At 37.6% G+C, this 14024-nt stretch overlaps 1 protein-coding gene across 1 annotated transcript; it reads left to right on the top strand.

Annotated features, from left to right (window-relative positions):
• The first annotated feature begins 2467 nt into the window (after positions 1-2467).
• On the top strand, positions 2468-12786 carry LOC143860179 (putative protein phosphatase 2C 33). The gene is made up of 6 exons (XM_077370740.1): positions 2468-3007; positions 3358-3733; positions 6526-6915; positions 7261-7378; positions 10717-10940; positions 12019-12786. Exons 2-6 carry the CDS (start codon positions 3479-3481, stop codon positions 12544-12546), a joined length of 1515 nt encoding a protein of 504 aa, XP_077226855.1. The 5' UTR covers positions 2468-3007; positions 3358-3478; the 3' UTR covers positions 12547-12786.
• Positions 12787-14024: the final 1238 nt, after the last annotated feature.

Below are 14024 nucleotides of genomic sequence, written 5' to 3'. Positions count from 1 at the left end.
GAACGAGAGCTCCAAATTCTTTTTCAATTTACTATAGGGAAATGTTATCAGCACAACCATATTTTGATATTTACACAAACACAACTGTCTTTTTTTCACTAATTGGCTCGCGAGAGCTATTTGGGAAATGTAATAACCTTTTGACTAGGGGTGGCAATGGTTCGGTTTCGGTTCGGTTCAACCCCCAAACCGAACCGAACCGAAATTTGAATCGGTTTGGTTTTACCAAACCAAAACCGAACCAAAACTGAATTTTCGGTTCGGTTTCGGTTCGGTTCCGCCAATTTTGCCACCCCTTACTCATAATAATTGGAAATATTCGGTTTGATCCCCAAACCGAAATTTGAATCGGTTTGGTTTAACCAAACCGAAACTGAATTTTCGGTTCGGTTTAGGCTCGGTTCCGGTTCGGTTCGGCCAATTTTGCCACCCCTACTTTTGACTGCTCTTTAAATATAGAAAGACACGATGGGTTAGTGAAAATATTGCTAATATCATTTCTCTTTGCTATATCTATAACTAACTATTATTCTGGACCCATGCTATTCATGGATGTAAAATGGTGGGCCCACCACATCTATAGCATTAGGGTAAAATAGTGGGGCCCCCCTATGCATGGGCTTGGGTAGAGATGGCGGGCCCTACCCATCAAAACGTGAGGTGAGAAATGATAGCCCCCACTCCATAAAAAAAAAACATGAGCTGTAAAGCGGTGGCCCCATCGCATCAATAACTTGAGGTCTAAAATGATGGGCCGGTCCCATCCTATTCATGGGTTTGGGTGGAGATGGTGGGCCCATCACATCAAAACGTGAGGTGTAAAATGCTTGCCCCGCCTATCTTAGGCATGGTTATACATATTAGTATATTACAGATAAGATGCATAGGGTCGTATAATGAGAGTGAATTTAAATGCATGACCTATCTATACCAATATAGGTTTAGGCTCGTGGCTCATTTGGCTTTGGATCTATTCCAGCTTACCCACAAAAAAAGAATGGTAAGACTTAATAAATGATCTGATCATTGAACAAGTGAGACCCACCTGTACTATTACTTAGGAAGCCCGTTTGGATACGTGGATTTTAGAATCCAGGTTTTTAGTTTGAAAACAGTGTAAAAGAAGACTCATGATCAAGCTACTACATGCTGTCCTAGCAGTGTTTCTTGGATTTTGAGCGAGAAATTCAGGTTTTAAAAGCCTCTCCTGCATCTTAAGATTTCTAAAACCTGAAAATATGAGAGGATCTGCTACTCTCTTGCTGACGAGAAGAAAGGCGAGAAGTCAAAACCGAGTAAAAAACGACGGGTGGTCTGCTTCTTCTCTTGTCTCTTAGCTACAATTTTGAACAAATCCCGGATTCTAAAATCCGGTATTCAAAAAGTACCCTTAAAGTCTTAACATGAAATCTCATTTAGTGAAGGTAGTCAACTTTGGTGGCAAGAATTCAAGGGCACTTTGTATTATATATTGGCTACTGATATTGGCACTAACATGTTTTGATTATGGGACTAACTCACCTTCTCTTTTATTATTTACTGATTGTTGAACCATATTACAATTCCCAAAGAGATCTCAGCTGCCAATTAAATAATAATTTGAGTTAGTCCAATTATCAAAACATGCGATTGCCGATATAAGTAGCTTATATAACACACGATAATTTGATAATGGCAGTACTTAGAAAAGTGTAAAACAAAGTGAGTCGTGCCATTATCAAAATATGGGAGTGAAGATATCGCTTCACTTATGTATGTACGTATACTATAAACAGAGAAAATCAGAACCGATTGGGTCTGAGATTTTAAGTAGTTTAAATAAGGAGGTTCCGTAAACAGCTCGTTCTTTCCAAAAACAGAAAGTGGCATTACCGTAATTCTATTAACATTAGACGTTATTTTCGGTAGCATAAAAAAACAGAAACTACACAACGTGGCTGAATAGAGAGATACGTATGATACGTGGGCCCACAGTGGGGCCACCTATTTGGATGATCTAAACCGTTTATTAATCGTTCCCTATCAATGTTGGCCCCAAAAATATTCTATCTAGAGTGATCTTCGCCCTCCGATGTTTCAACTTTGACGGGATAGAAATATCAACAAATCGAACGGTTAAGATCATCTTATGGAGAAGATTTTTAGTTCCTGAGAATCAACAGATGAATGGTTTAGATCTTCCAAATCGGTGGGCCCACTGTATTTTTTTACTGTATTGGGAATTGGGATCCCTGTTTTCGGATAAGACGAATTATAACTGGCAACCAAATTAAAAAGGTGATGATAATAAATTCGTACCACATGTAGGATAATTCGCTCCACTTTAAAGGAGGATATGTGGCAGACTCTGACGCTTTTTTTGACGTTAACAGGAGTGTGAATTATCCTACAGGGGGTGCGAATTTATCAACACACTAGAAAAGGAAAAACTGAGACCATGGAAAAGGAATTGAATTTGCAAGTGGATTTGATCGGGTCAAGTATCTAGAAGTTCGAAAGCGAAGTATTCTTTTATCTTTCAATGGCGGCCTTCTTGATTTCTATCTAGGGTTTCTTTTTTTTCTCTTTTTAGAGAGAGAAAGATAGAAGCGTATAAATCACGATTGGATTGATTCGGCTAAGTTCGTTTTTAGAATATCTCCAATCTGAAAGATTTTTTGTTCATCATCATCGATCCGGTTCGTATATTGTCTTGATTGTTAGGGCTTTTTTGTAGAGTAATTTGGTTTCTGTGTGGAATTTTCAAGTGTAGGGCTTGCGTCTGTTTCTACCATTTTAGCTGGTCAGGGAGATGCTTTGTATAAGGAATTTTGGTCTAAGCTGTTCGAAGAAAAAGGCTGGATCAAGATCAATCATGATTCTAGGGTTTTGCGATTTGATCGAGTGAATGTTTCAATTTGCAATTGAGAGGGTTCTGGTCTAAATTTTAGGTTTGGATATTGGCCCTGTTTTTTCAATTTTGATAGAAGAAAGCAGAAGGAAAAAAGATAGGGTTTCTAAAAGCACGGTAAAGTTCCTTGATCTATTACAAATTTTTAATTTTTAGTCTTGTAACTGAAGGCTGTTAAGATTCTAAATCCCTCTTTTCGTTTTTCTGGCCTTAAATGGGCCAAGGGCTTGGCTTTTAGATTTGGTTATGCTAAAGAAGGAAAATTGTTTATGTGCCTTCTTTTCTGTTGACACTCATTAGTAATGCCTTTCTGAGCTCCAAAGATTAAAAGCCTAGAAGTTGAATCAGATTCTTTTTTATTAGCTGAGGGTTACTTTTTCATGTGATTGATCAATTGCATAGCTTTGAGGGTTGATAAATTGCTTAGATTTAAGGGATAATTAATCTGTTTATTTTTTATAATCCAGTGAAAGGAGAGGGAAAAGGGGAATTTTCATTGGTGTTCAGACGGATCCTTCAATTGTAAATACGGGCTTTAACTGTAAGGCTGTTCTGGAGTGCATACTAAACATCATCAGGGCCCTCAGGATGGGGTCCTGCTTATCGGCGGATGGGAGAAGCTCTCAACCGTATTCCCCGTCATCCGCCTCGGGGGTCAGGAAGCCGAGGAAGACCTCACGGAGAAGGCATGGGATGCGGAACCCTTTGTTCGATTCCAGGGGAGAAGATCAGCTGCACAAGGTCCCTGGACGAATGTTCCTCAATGGGGCTAGCAGTGTTGCTTCAATGCATACCCAACAAGGCAAAAAAGGGACCAACCAGGATGCCATGCTTGTTTGGGAGGTTTGTTCTTTCCATCCCATTTCACTGATCTTACCTTTTCACATGGATGTTTGTACTTTATACTTGGTCAAATTTGGTTTCTTTGTTATGTTGGCTATGGCATCCTGATTGAATCTCATTGGTATAAAGTTATAAAGGGTCTATAATATAGTTTTAGCTACTGCAGGATTCATCAGTTCTTTACAGAAATAATAATGTTTTTATTGGGTTGGGGACATCTTCCAAGCTTTTGATTAGGAGAGCTTTTTGGGTCCATCTTGAGCATTTTATCAGTGTGAGCTGGTAGTTTTGTTAATCTTTGTTTTGCTTGGAAGGTTCCGAGGTCTATGATGACAATATATAATTTGGGAGGTAAAAGCCACCAGTGCCTTATTATCAGGATGAGTGCCCATTCCTTCATTTCATTTTTTGTAGATATCTCAATTACTATGGGTCAAGTATTTTGAAAAAGAATACTTCTTTTTATGCTGAAAAATGGCAGACTTTTGGGATTGATAAGAACATCCTTAGTTTTGTTGCCTTGTTTGGCAATTATAATCGTCTAGTTACTCCAACAAGGATAGCCACGCTAAATTTTCCTTGGATAATGGCATTATTCCTTTTTTTTAACTGTTCTTAATATCTTGATTCCTGGGTTTCATGTACCATCCCTAGAATGCTTTGCTGGTTTCTTATTGCTAAAATGTATTCTGATTCTTTTTTCTTGTATATCATTATATATTTAAGTGGAATATATTTTCATTTCTTGCTGGATTTATTAGGATGTATTAGTTTATGGTTCAGGAACTGACATTTTTTTTATCATGCCGCCGTTTCTTCCAGAATTCTATCTTATCTTTTAGTATTGTCACCATGCACAGAGTTTTTTCTCACAAACAAGTAATTTTCTTTTATTTCTTTGCATGTGGTTGAGTAAGAGAATGACTTCTTGGTCTTGTTGAGACCAATTTTTCCAAGACTGGTGTTTATTTCCCAGGCCTTGATACTTCGTGTTTTTGCCACTACTTTGAGTTCTTCTAATGGCTTCCTATGATGGATTGGTTTCATCAAGATCGGATAATAATATCCTTCTCTCAGATCAGTTTATTTATTTATTATTTTTTAAAAGTCTTCACATTCACTTCTAGGGGTTGTTTCTTGGAATTTCTGTACTAACTTGTACCCAGTCAGATCTCCATTCTCTTATCACTTCTATTTGATTGCCTTTATCATTTGCTTCTTTGAGTGACTAAGTAGATTTTATCATATCAGTGTATTGGCCTCATATTGTCTGTGTTATATCCGGATTATTTGATATGAATACTTTCTTGATTTGAACTGTACTAATCTCGAAATTCTTATGTTATTATACCCATACTGCTTGTGATAAGTTAAGCTTCTTCACTATGTTTGAAAACATGAGATCCTTTGAATAGGTCTTGCAACTTCAGACTTTGACTTGGTATTTTTTTAAGATGTTTGCTACTAAGTTGAGCCATTGAAGAAAAGAGTGAGTAAACACATGAAAATGTGAAAAATATAAAAGTTTTTGAAGGAACATAAATTGTGTGAATTTACTTTGTTTAATGAGTTATGTTTATGCTTGTGATGTTGCCAAAAGGAAAATGGTTATTTTCTTTAATGGTAAAAATGTAAAATAGCTAATTGAATCACATAGCTCCTCAATTCGTGATTCATCTCCAACCCAGTCACCACTGGACAAGATTCCTTTGAAACCTTGCAGAGGTCATTTCTGAAAGAAGCCCCCCCCCCCACACACACACACAAATCCTCATCCTCATCTATCACTGTGACAGTTGCTTCACTCTCCCTCTTTCTGTTATTGATATATCTAAAAGAAGTTGCTTTCCATTCCTTTATTTTGATTTTGAGGCGTTTTTTGCCATTTCTACCCTTCCCATCTGTCTACATTGTGATCCTTCCACCAATCCTACAGCCCTTTTTTTTTTTTTTTTGCCATTTTGTATCGGGGTTTCATGTCGTGTCGAACATAGTACGTTGGACCTCTAGAAGTATCCAAGTATCATAGCTGTGTATTTGTCATTAATCTAGCATTTTACGGTGTTTGATCTTAAATTTCCATTGTTTCAATGGACTTCCATTGTTTTTAGACTTCCATGAATGTCTGTGAAGCACTTCAAAATTCCTTGTCTGTATTATAATGTTAATCCACCGGTAGTGATTTTGCCAATTGCCAACTTACCTAACAAAAGAAAAAAGGAATTGGGCATAAACCAAAATGTTGACTTCCTCATCCATCTTCCACGACATTGTCAGAGGTTATGGAAAATTTGTCCAAGTCGATTGTCAATTCATAGACTATAAAAGTTTGGGCTTTGAATGGCCTTTTTTTGAGACCCTTGAACAATGAACATTTGATTATCTGGAGATTGGTCTTCTCCCTTAGCTAAACCAAGATATCTGGTTTCCAAAAGTTGGTTATGCCTAACTTAATCTTATGATATGCACAATTCAAGTGATATTTTCTTCATGCCATTCAAAAAAAAGTTGATATTTTCTTCATTTTTCTTTTCAGTTCTTTTTATTGCATTATGAAGGTCTTCTATAATCCATTTTATGTCAGTTCTGAATACATTTTACTTCAAAATTCTTGTGCCATTACCATTTCCTTCCATTCGAATTTCTTGTGCATCTTGATGACCTTGTTTATTGGTGCCAGTCAGACTGGACTAGTGGACTACATGTGTTTTTGACTGATTCTATGTGTATGAAACTGCATGATGAGGACAATTTTTCATTAACCATGCGAGATTGTGATTTCATGTTTCCAGAATTTTGGGTCGAGAACAGATACAGTTTTCTGTGGGGTCTTTGATGGCCATGGACCCTTCGGCCATTTGGTTGCAAGGAGAGTGAGGGATTCTCTTCCTCTGAAGCTGAGTGCCCATTGGGAAGTAAACATAGGGGGTGATGATGGGTTGAGAGAGCACTGTGACAGTATGACAGGTAGCATGAACTCTGATGAAACTGCCTCTGTAAACATGGATGAGGACCCGAGGATCTTCATGGATCTTGAAGAGAAGGAGAAGCATCCAGAGATCTTTTTGACACTGAAAGAATCTTTTTTGAAGGCTTACAAAGTTATGGACAAGGAACTGAGAGTCCATCCAAATATCAATTGCTTTTGCAGTGGTACAACGGCAGTCACCTTGGTCAAGCAGGTGATAATGTGCTTCACAAACTTGAATCTGATAGACATGATTTTAAAGTTCGGGCGAAAAACCGAAATTTCGGATTTCGGCCGGGACCAAAATTTAAAACCGAAACCGAAATCTTATTTGGCCGAAATTATAAGATTTTCACCGAAATTTCCATCAAAATTTCGTTTTCGGCTGGGGCCGAAACTGAAACTGAAATTTCAATCCTTGCTGATAGATTGCTGATATTGTGTGTTAGTGAAAAAGAATGGTTGTATCTAACCAACAATGTGATGAAAAAACAAGCGCAATTATGTTATGCATTTGCTTGTTTTCTGGATCTGAATTTTGTTGACTGTTGTTCTGTAGGGTCAGGATCTTATAATTGGAAATGTTGGGGATTCAAGAGCCATATTGGGCACAAGAGATCAAGATGACACTCTGACTGCACTTCAATTGACTACTGACCTCAAACCAAATCTTCCAAGTTGGTCTCTATTTCCAATTTTTGAAGCAGTTGAATGTTTCTGCTATCTAAAATATTGCTGCCTAACAAAAAAATAGTGAAATATTACTGCTTTGGCAGCTCTAAACTTGTTCCTGCCTGCCGTCATGTTATGCTAACTATAAATGTTTAACTGCCCATAAAGATCTGCATCGGTCTCAAGATTTGGCTATCTGTGGGAAAATGGCATTAATTTTAAAGCATATATATATATATATATATATATATATATATATATAATGGCATTAATTTTAAAGCATATATATATATATATATATATATATATATATATATATATATATATATATATAGAGAGAGAGAGAGAGAGAGAGAGAGAGAGAGAGAGAGAGAGAGAACTGTTGGTGAGCCAAACTTATGGTGAGCTAGCTTGCCCAATCACATGGGTCCCACATTTTGGGGAGTGATCCAAACCATTCATTTGCAAGGCCTTATCATAGATAGGGTGTGTACCAAAAATCAGCTCCATAGGATCATCCTAACCCCTCCATTTGTGGAGGACAAAATTTTGTCCTCCACAAATGGAGGGGTTAGGATGATCCTATGGAGCTGATTTTTGGTACACCCCCCATCTATGTAAGGGACTTTCAAATGAATGGTTTGGATCATCCTAACAAAGTGGGCCCCCATGTGATTGGGCAAGCTAGCTCACCATAAGTTTGGTGAGCTTAAGCTCACCAACAGTTTCCTCATATATATATATATATATATATATATATATATATATATATATATATAGAGAGAGAGAGAGAGAGAGAGAGAGAGAGAGAGAGAGGAAAAGGATTGTATGCTCGAGCGTACCAAGCTTATGGTACGCTCGAGTGCCCCAATCACATGTGGGCCCACTTTGTTAGGATGATCCAAAGCATTCATTTGAAAGGCCCTTACATAGATGGGGTGTGTACCAAAAATCAGCTCCATAGGATCATCCTAACCCATCCATTTGTGGAGGGCAAAATGGACAGACCACAAATCTGCCCATTTTTGCCCTCCACTTTTGGAGGGATTAGGATGATTCAATGGAGCTGATTTTTGGTACACACCCTATCTATGATAGGGCCTTGCATATGAATGCTTTGGATCACCACAAAAAATGTGGGACCCATGTGATTGGGCACTCGAGCGTACCATAAGCTTGGTACGCTCGAGCGTACAATCCTTTTCCTCATATATATATATATATATATATATATATAGAGAGAGAGAGAGAGAGAGAGAGAGAGAGAGAGAGAGAGAGAGAGAGAGAGAGATTATATATAGGGAAATGACACCTACACTCACATGTTTTGATAATGACACTCGCTCTCTTTATTTTACACTCATCATATTAGGTGTTATATGATGTTACAATTCCCCAAAAGCTATCGACACCCAATTATAGAATTGTTCAATAAAATATGTGTGATTGTCAAAACAAGGCTCGCAGATATATTTGTGTGTGCACAACCATTAAAAAAAGATGTGTGTGCACATGTGTGTAGGTACGTACATATAAATATTTAGCAATTGGTACACACCCATAAATTTAGTCATTTTGTGTATGTCAGTTTTTTTATTTGAGTTTCTTTCATTTTTCAGATATTGGACAAACTGGCATGGGTGTCGTGCCTAATTTTGTAAGGGTGTCCACACCCACACACGCATGCGCGCACATGCGCACGCATGCACGCATTCACATATAACATGTATGTTAGAGGAACAATTCTTGAGTGGGTATGGAACTCGATAAAATGAGTGAGATCCAAACACATGTAAACAATGAAGAAACTTCTATGAAATTGTAAAAGCCTGATGCTTATAGAGGTGATACCTCCTCTTGTTTTGCAAGCATGTACCATCTTTGTTTTAGATTAATTGTTTTTTCTGGGCCTGCAAAATATCATAAAGCAGAGATAGGGGGCATAATGCTACCAAACAGGAGTGGTGTAAGTGTGTAACTGTCTGCTCCGGGTGCCAAAATGCAAAGTAATTTATATGGTGTTCGTCTAGATTTGGGAAGAAATTGTCAAAGACTATGTTATGAATGCAATGTCCATTGGTTAACAGGACACCCTAATGGTGGCATTCTCCTGTCTGACTTGTGTTGCACACTAGTGCTTGTGGGACATTCCTGCTGTTCTAATGCTATTATTTATAATTTAAATTTTAACGGGTGCATTATTCCTAATTCTAAATAATTAAAAAAGGGCGGCCCAGTGCACGAGGCTCCCGCCATTGCGAGGGCTGGGGAGGGCTAGATGTACGCTGCCTTATCCCTGCATTGCAGAGAGGCTGTTTCCGTGACTCTAAATAATTAGAAAGTATAAAATTCTTAGTTAATTTTTACTTCACCATTAACTGGTTCTCTAAAATTCACTAACCAATGAAAACATCTTTCAATTTTAAGTACTCCCATGTTTAACAGTGTAATCTGTTGGTCAATTAGGAAAATGTAAAGCTTGGCGTACCTGCTTACATGGCTATGTACTCTTTTATAGAACCAATGTCTTACCCATTGCTGAATATCATCATAAATTGGAGGTCCCTCTAAATAAAAATTGAATAGGGTTGGTTCTAATTATCTTTTTTGTGTGTAAAATGTAGGAAATTTTAGAAATATTTTTTCTTTCCAAAATTTTCCAGAAATTTCCTGCAATCCAAACTGGGCCTTAGTGAAAATTTAAAAAGTTAGAAAAAAGATGAAGATAAAAATGTGAAACAAGGTAAACTACACTGTTTAAATCAATATTACTTGCTCTTTTCTATGTTTTATAAATATGTTTTCAGATTTATTTTAAAAATAATTTTTGGGGAGTTTTTTTTTTCGATGTTCTCGTGAAAAAAAAGTACAAACTGTATACCTCACAAGATACTTTGTTTTGGAGTTTTTTATTCCTTTTCAAGTTGATTATGAACCTTTGAACATTGCTGTGAGCAGTCCTTATGTAAAAAGGAATGTGAGACCAATTCTTGTAACAAAATAAGCAGATTCTTTATACTGTTATTGAATTTTGATCTTGTGAGTTTTTTTTTTTTCTCATTGCATTCCTTTGTTCTATTAGAAATCAAGCTTCAAGATTTAACAATGCTACCAAATTGTCCTCTTAAACCTGTCTGAAAGTTCTCTTGAATATTCTTCAAAAATAGAGTGAATATTGCCGAATTACAAATTTTGATGTATTTTCTTGATGGGTTTACATTATTTATTTGTCTAAATAACTTATAGTGTGTTGATGTATCATTTTTGTAGTTCTGTAACCTTGAGAGAAAAATGTTAAATTGCCGTCTTTTAGTATTTTAACCTCTCTTTTCACTTGTCACAGGAGAAGCAGAAAGGATAAGGCAATGCAGAGGGCGGGTGTTCGCCCTTCAGGACGAGCCAGAAGTGGCTCGAGTTTGGTTGCCTAACAATGACTCCCCTGGCCTGGCGATGGCGAGGGCTTTTGGTGATTTCTGCCTTAAAGATTTTGGTTTAATTTCTGTTCCTGAGATTTCCTATCGCCGCCTCACCGAAAAGGATGAGTTCCTTCTGCTAGCCACTGATGGGGTAAGGAAAACTAAAAAAACATCTTTTGATTCATCCGAAAAGATTTTGGTTTAATTTCTGTTCCTGAGATTTCCTATCGCCGCCTCACCGAAAAGGATGAGTTCCTTCTGCTAGCCACTGATGGGGTAAGGAAAACTAAAAAAACATCTTTTGATTCATCCAACTTCTGCTATATCTTCTAGAAAATGGGAATTATTCATAATGAAATCGAATTTCACCCCTCTTCCAGCCAGTCATAAAATGTTGGTGATATTGAGTTGATATATTGCGATATATAGTGATGTATCTCTAATCCGATAAAAGGGATTGCTAGCGTCCATCGCAGACGGTATTTCGTGCCAGCCACACAGGCTCACTTTTCAGCAGATTTTAATTCATCTAACGTGGCTGCTTTCACATGCAACAGACCATCCTCGAAATGCCTTCTGCGATGGACGCTAGCAAATCCCCCGATAAGAAGTAGCTTTATAGGCTTGTTTATTATATCAACTATGTATCATAATACGTAGGTGTTTTAAAGCTGCTGTATTGTCTTATTGTCAAGTTTTAGTAAATTTTTCATTGGAATTATATGAATATGTGTGTGTGTGTGAGGCAACATGTTGCCACTAAATTCCTGGTAACTTTTGTATTACTGCATCTAGCCAGTGAATAAACTTTTAATTTAGATTATACTAATTTAGGCTTTTTTATTTTGTCCCTTAATCTGGGATAGTATGTTTTCATAATTTAAAAGTTACACATTGTGAAGAAAATGAAATCCTTCTGGGTTTCCGTTTTTCTGTGATATAATGACCAAGATAACACTATCTATGGAGCAAATTATCCTCCCAGAGCCTACATATATACACAGTAATGGGTTCTTGAAAAATCTGCCTTATAGAAGGATATACACCTGTCAGCATGATGATGAGGGATGCTGATTTTAGTCTTATGCTCTATTTTTCTTGAATTAACTTTTATAGATACCCCGTGATTTGTTATGCAATTCGCGGAGGGCATCTCACTATGCCATTCCGCATATTTTATATGTTTCTAAGCTTACATTGCCTCAACTTGGAACCTTACTCTTTTGCAGATTTGGGACGTCCTCTCGAACAAAGAAGTCGTAGACATAGTGGCATCAGCCCCGGATCGATCCTCCGCAGCTCGAACTGTGGTCGAGTCAGCAATTCGAGCTTGGCGGTACAAATACCCGACCTCCAAAATTGACGATTGTGCCGTGGTCTGTCTCTTTCTTGATTCAGATCCAAACAATACCAGTGCTTCCATTTCCCAAACCAAAGAAGTGGATACATTGGAAGGACCAGAATTAGGCAGCGAAAAGCAAGACCCTTGTAGCCCAGCTGCATTGGAAAACAGCTCAGGGAACACAAGGTCCGGCCCGGAGATCCACCCAGAGGAGAGTGAGAAAGCCTCAAAGCAGGCAACCGGAATGCATTCGGAGCGGGAAATCTTCGCCGGAGCTCCAGCCAGTGTAGATGAATGGTCAGCCTTGGAAGGGGTCTCTCGTGTAAACACCCTTTTGACTCTCCCTAGGTTTGTTGCCGGAGGAGAGAAAAAGCAGAGGTCTGAAAATTCAAAAGTTACCGGAAGAAACGGTTAGTTTTTCTCTTTTTTTTTTCCCCTTAAATTGATTTTTTTTCATCTATATTCTGTCCTTTTTTCTTTCCCTTCCTATAGAAAGTGTTCACAGAAGGGGAGGTAATGTAATTGGAGAGGTGGGTCCGGCTTTATTAGTGTGTCTGGGTATTCTCCCTCTCTCATCAGTGTGATTTGTTGTTATGTTTAGAAGAATAATATTTGTATTGTTGATAATAATTCTGTTGATTATTGGTGGTGGCCATTCTCATCTTCGTTTCTAGACATTTATTGTAGGTAAATGATATCCACACCCCTATGTTTTGATAAAGACACTCCATACTTTGTTGACCACTCTTATAATTTGTTGTTTAGAGCGTCTTGCAAATAGCAATTTGCCTTTTAGAACTTGAGATTCGCAGAAGGCAATTTTGCCATTTCGCATCTCACTTTTGCAGGAGACAACAGCCACACAGGCTCACTTTCTTACAGATTTTGTCTTATTGAGCGCTATTGTTTCCTGCAGTTGCGAAATGGCTTTTTGAGACATTGCCTAGCAAATCCCCTTAAAACCTAATGGGATAGTACGTAGTAAAGTGTTGAGTGTTACTATCGAAACTAGGGAGTGCAGATATCAATTCCCTTAATGTATGGCAACTTTTACCAACTATTGGATGCCATGTTACATTTCCTCCCGTTTCCACGGTGGAAAAACAACCAAACGGAGCCTTTAAGGTCCCTTTTGGATTTACCAAAAGGTGGGGAAATCAAAGTAAAAAGACATAATTTCCATTTCCATTTCCATTTCCTCCAAAATTTTATTAACTACTGAGTCTCCCTTTCAGTCAAGGTGGGCACAAAACAATTTCTATGTCCGTTTACCCACTAAAAATGGGCGTAAAATTTGTTTTACACTCATTTTATATTGGAAGAAAGCCCAAATAACTTTTAGTTTTTCCTTTATTAATTTTACCCTTAGTTATATTACCCTTAATTATAGATAATGTTTTACACCCGTTAAGTGATAGTAAAAGGCAAATTCCTAAAATCTTTACCTACATCAATAATGGTAGCACTAATCATTTTTTTGGGGAAAAAAGCAAAAAAAACAATCTCTCTCTCTCTCTCTCTCTCTCTCACTTGTACATAAACACATGTACTTAATTAATGCACTAAACTATGTTTTTTCTCTCTTTCCTCTCTCTTCTCTCTATATTGGTAATGACACCCCCTGCTTATTCCCTACTCTCCGAGTGCATGCCGCGCAACCAAACAGTACTTCTCCTCCGTGTTGAATACTAATTAAACTACTCTTTGTGTCTATGAGACACAACCAAAAAAGATTTATTTTCCTTCGAGGACTTTTCATCTCCTGTTTCATATTTTATGGGACTTGGTAGAGACCATTGCAGAAGGCATTTTGTGGGTTGGCTGTAGCATAAGAGAGCAGCCACCTAAGATGAATCAAATACCTAAGATGAATTAAATGAATACGACAAAATC

Source organism: Tasmannia lanceolata, unplaced genomic scaffold, assembly GCF_043159265.1.
Source record: "Tasmannia lanceolata isolate RefF3 unplaced genomic scaffold, GAP_Taslan_0.1 ptg000037l, whole genome shotgun sequence".
In the NCBI taxonomy this organism is placed as follows: domain Eukaryota; kingdom Viridiplantae; phylum Streptophyta; class Magnoliopsida; order Canellales; family Winteraceae; genus Tasmannia; species Tasmannia lanceolata.
Note: the sequence above shows the minus strand (reverse complement) of the source record. Positions and strands in the feature narration are given on the sequence as shown.

Bases quoted from the DNA above. Each gene is read 5' to 3' on its own strand.
- LOC143860179 (XM_077370740.1), top strand. From the start codon at position 3,479: ATGGGGTCCTGCTTATCGGCGGATGGGAGAAGCTCTCAACCGTATTCC. The intron at 3,734-6,525 runs GTTTGTTCTTTC...TCATGTTTCCAG, and splicing joins ATGCCATGCTTGTTTGGGAG to AATTTTGGGTCGAGAACAGA. The intron at 6,916-7,260 runs GTGATAATGTGC...GTTGTTCTGTAG, and splicing joins CAGTCACCTTGGTCAAGCAG to GGTCAGGATCTTATAATTGG.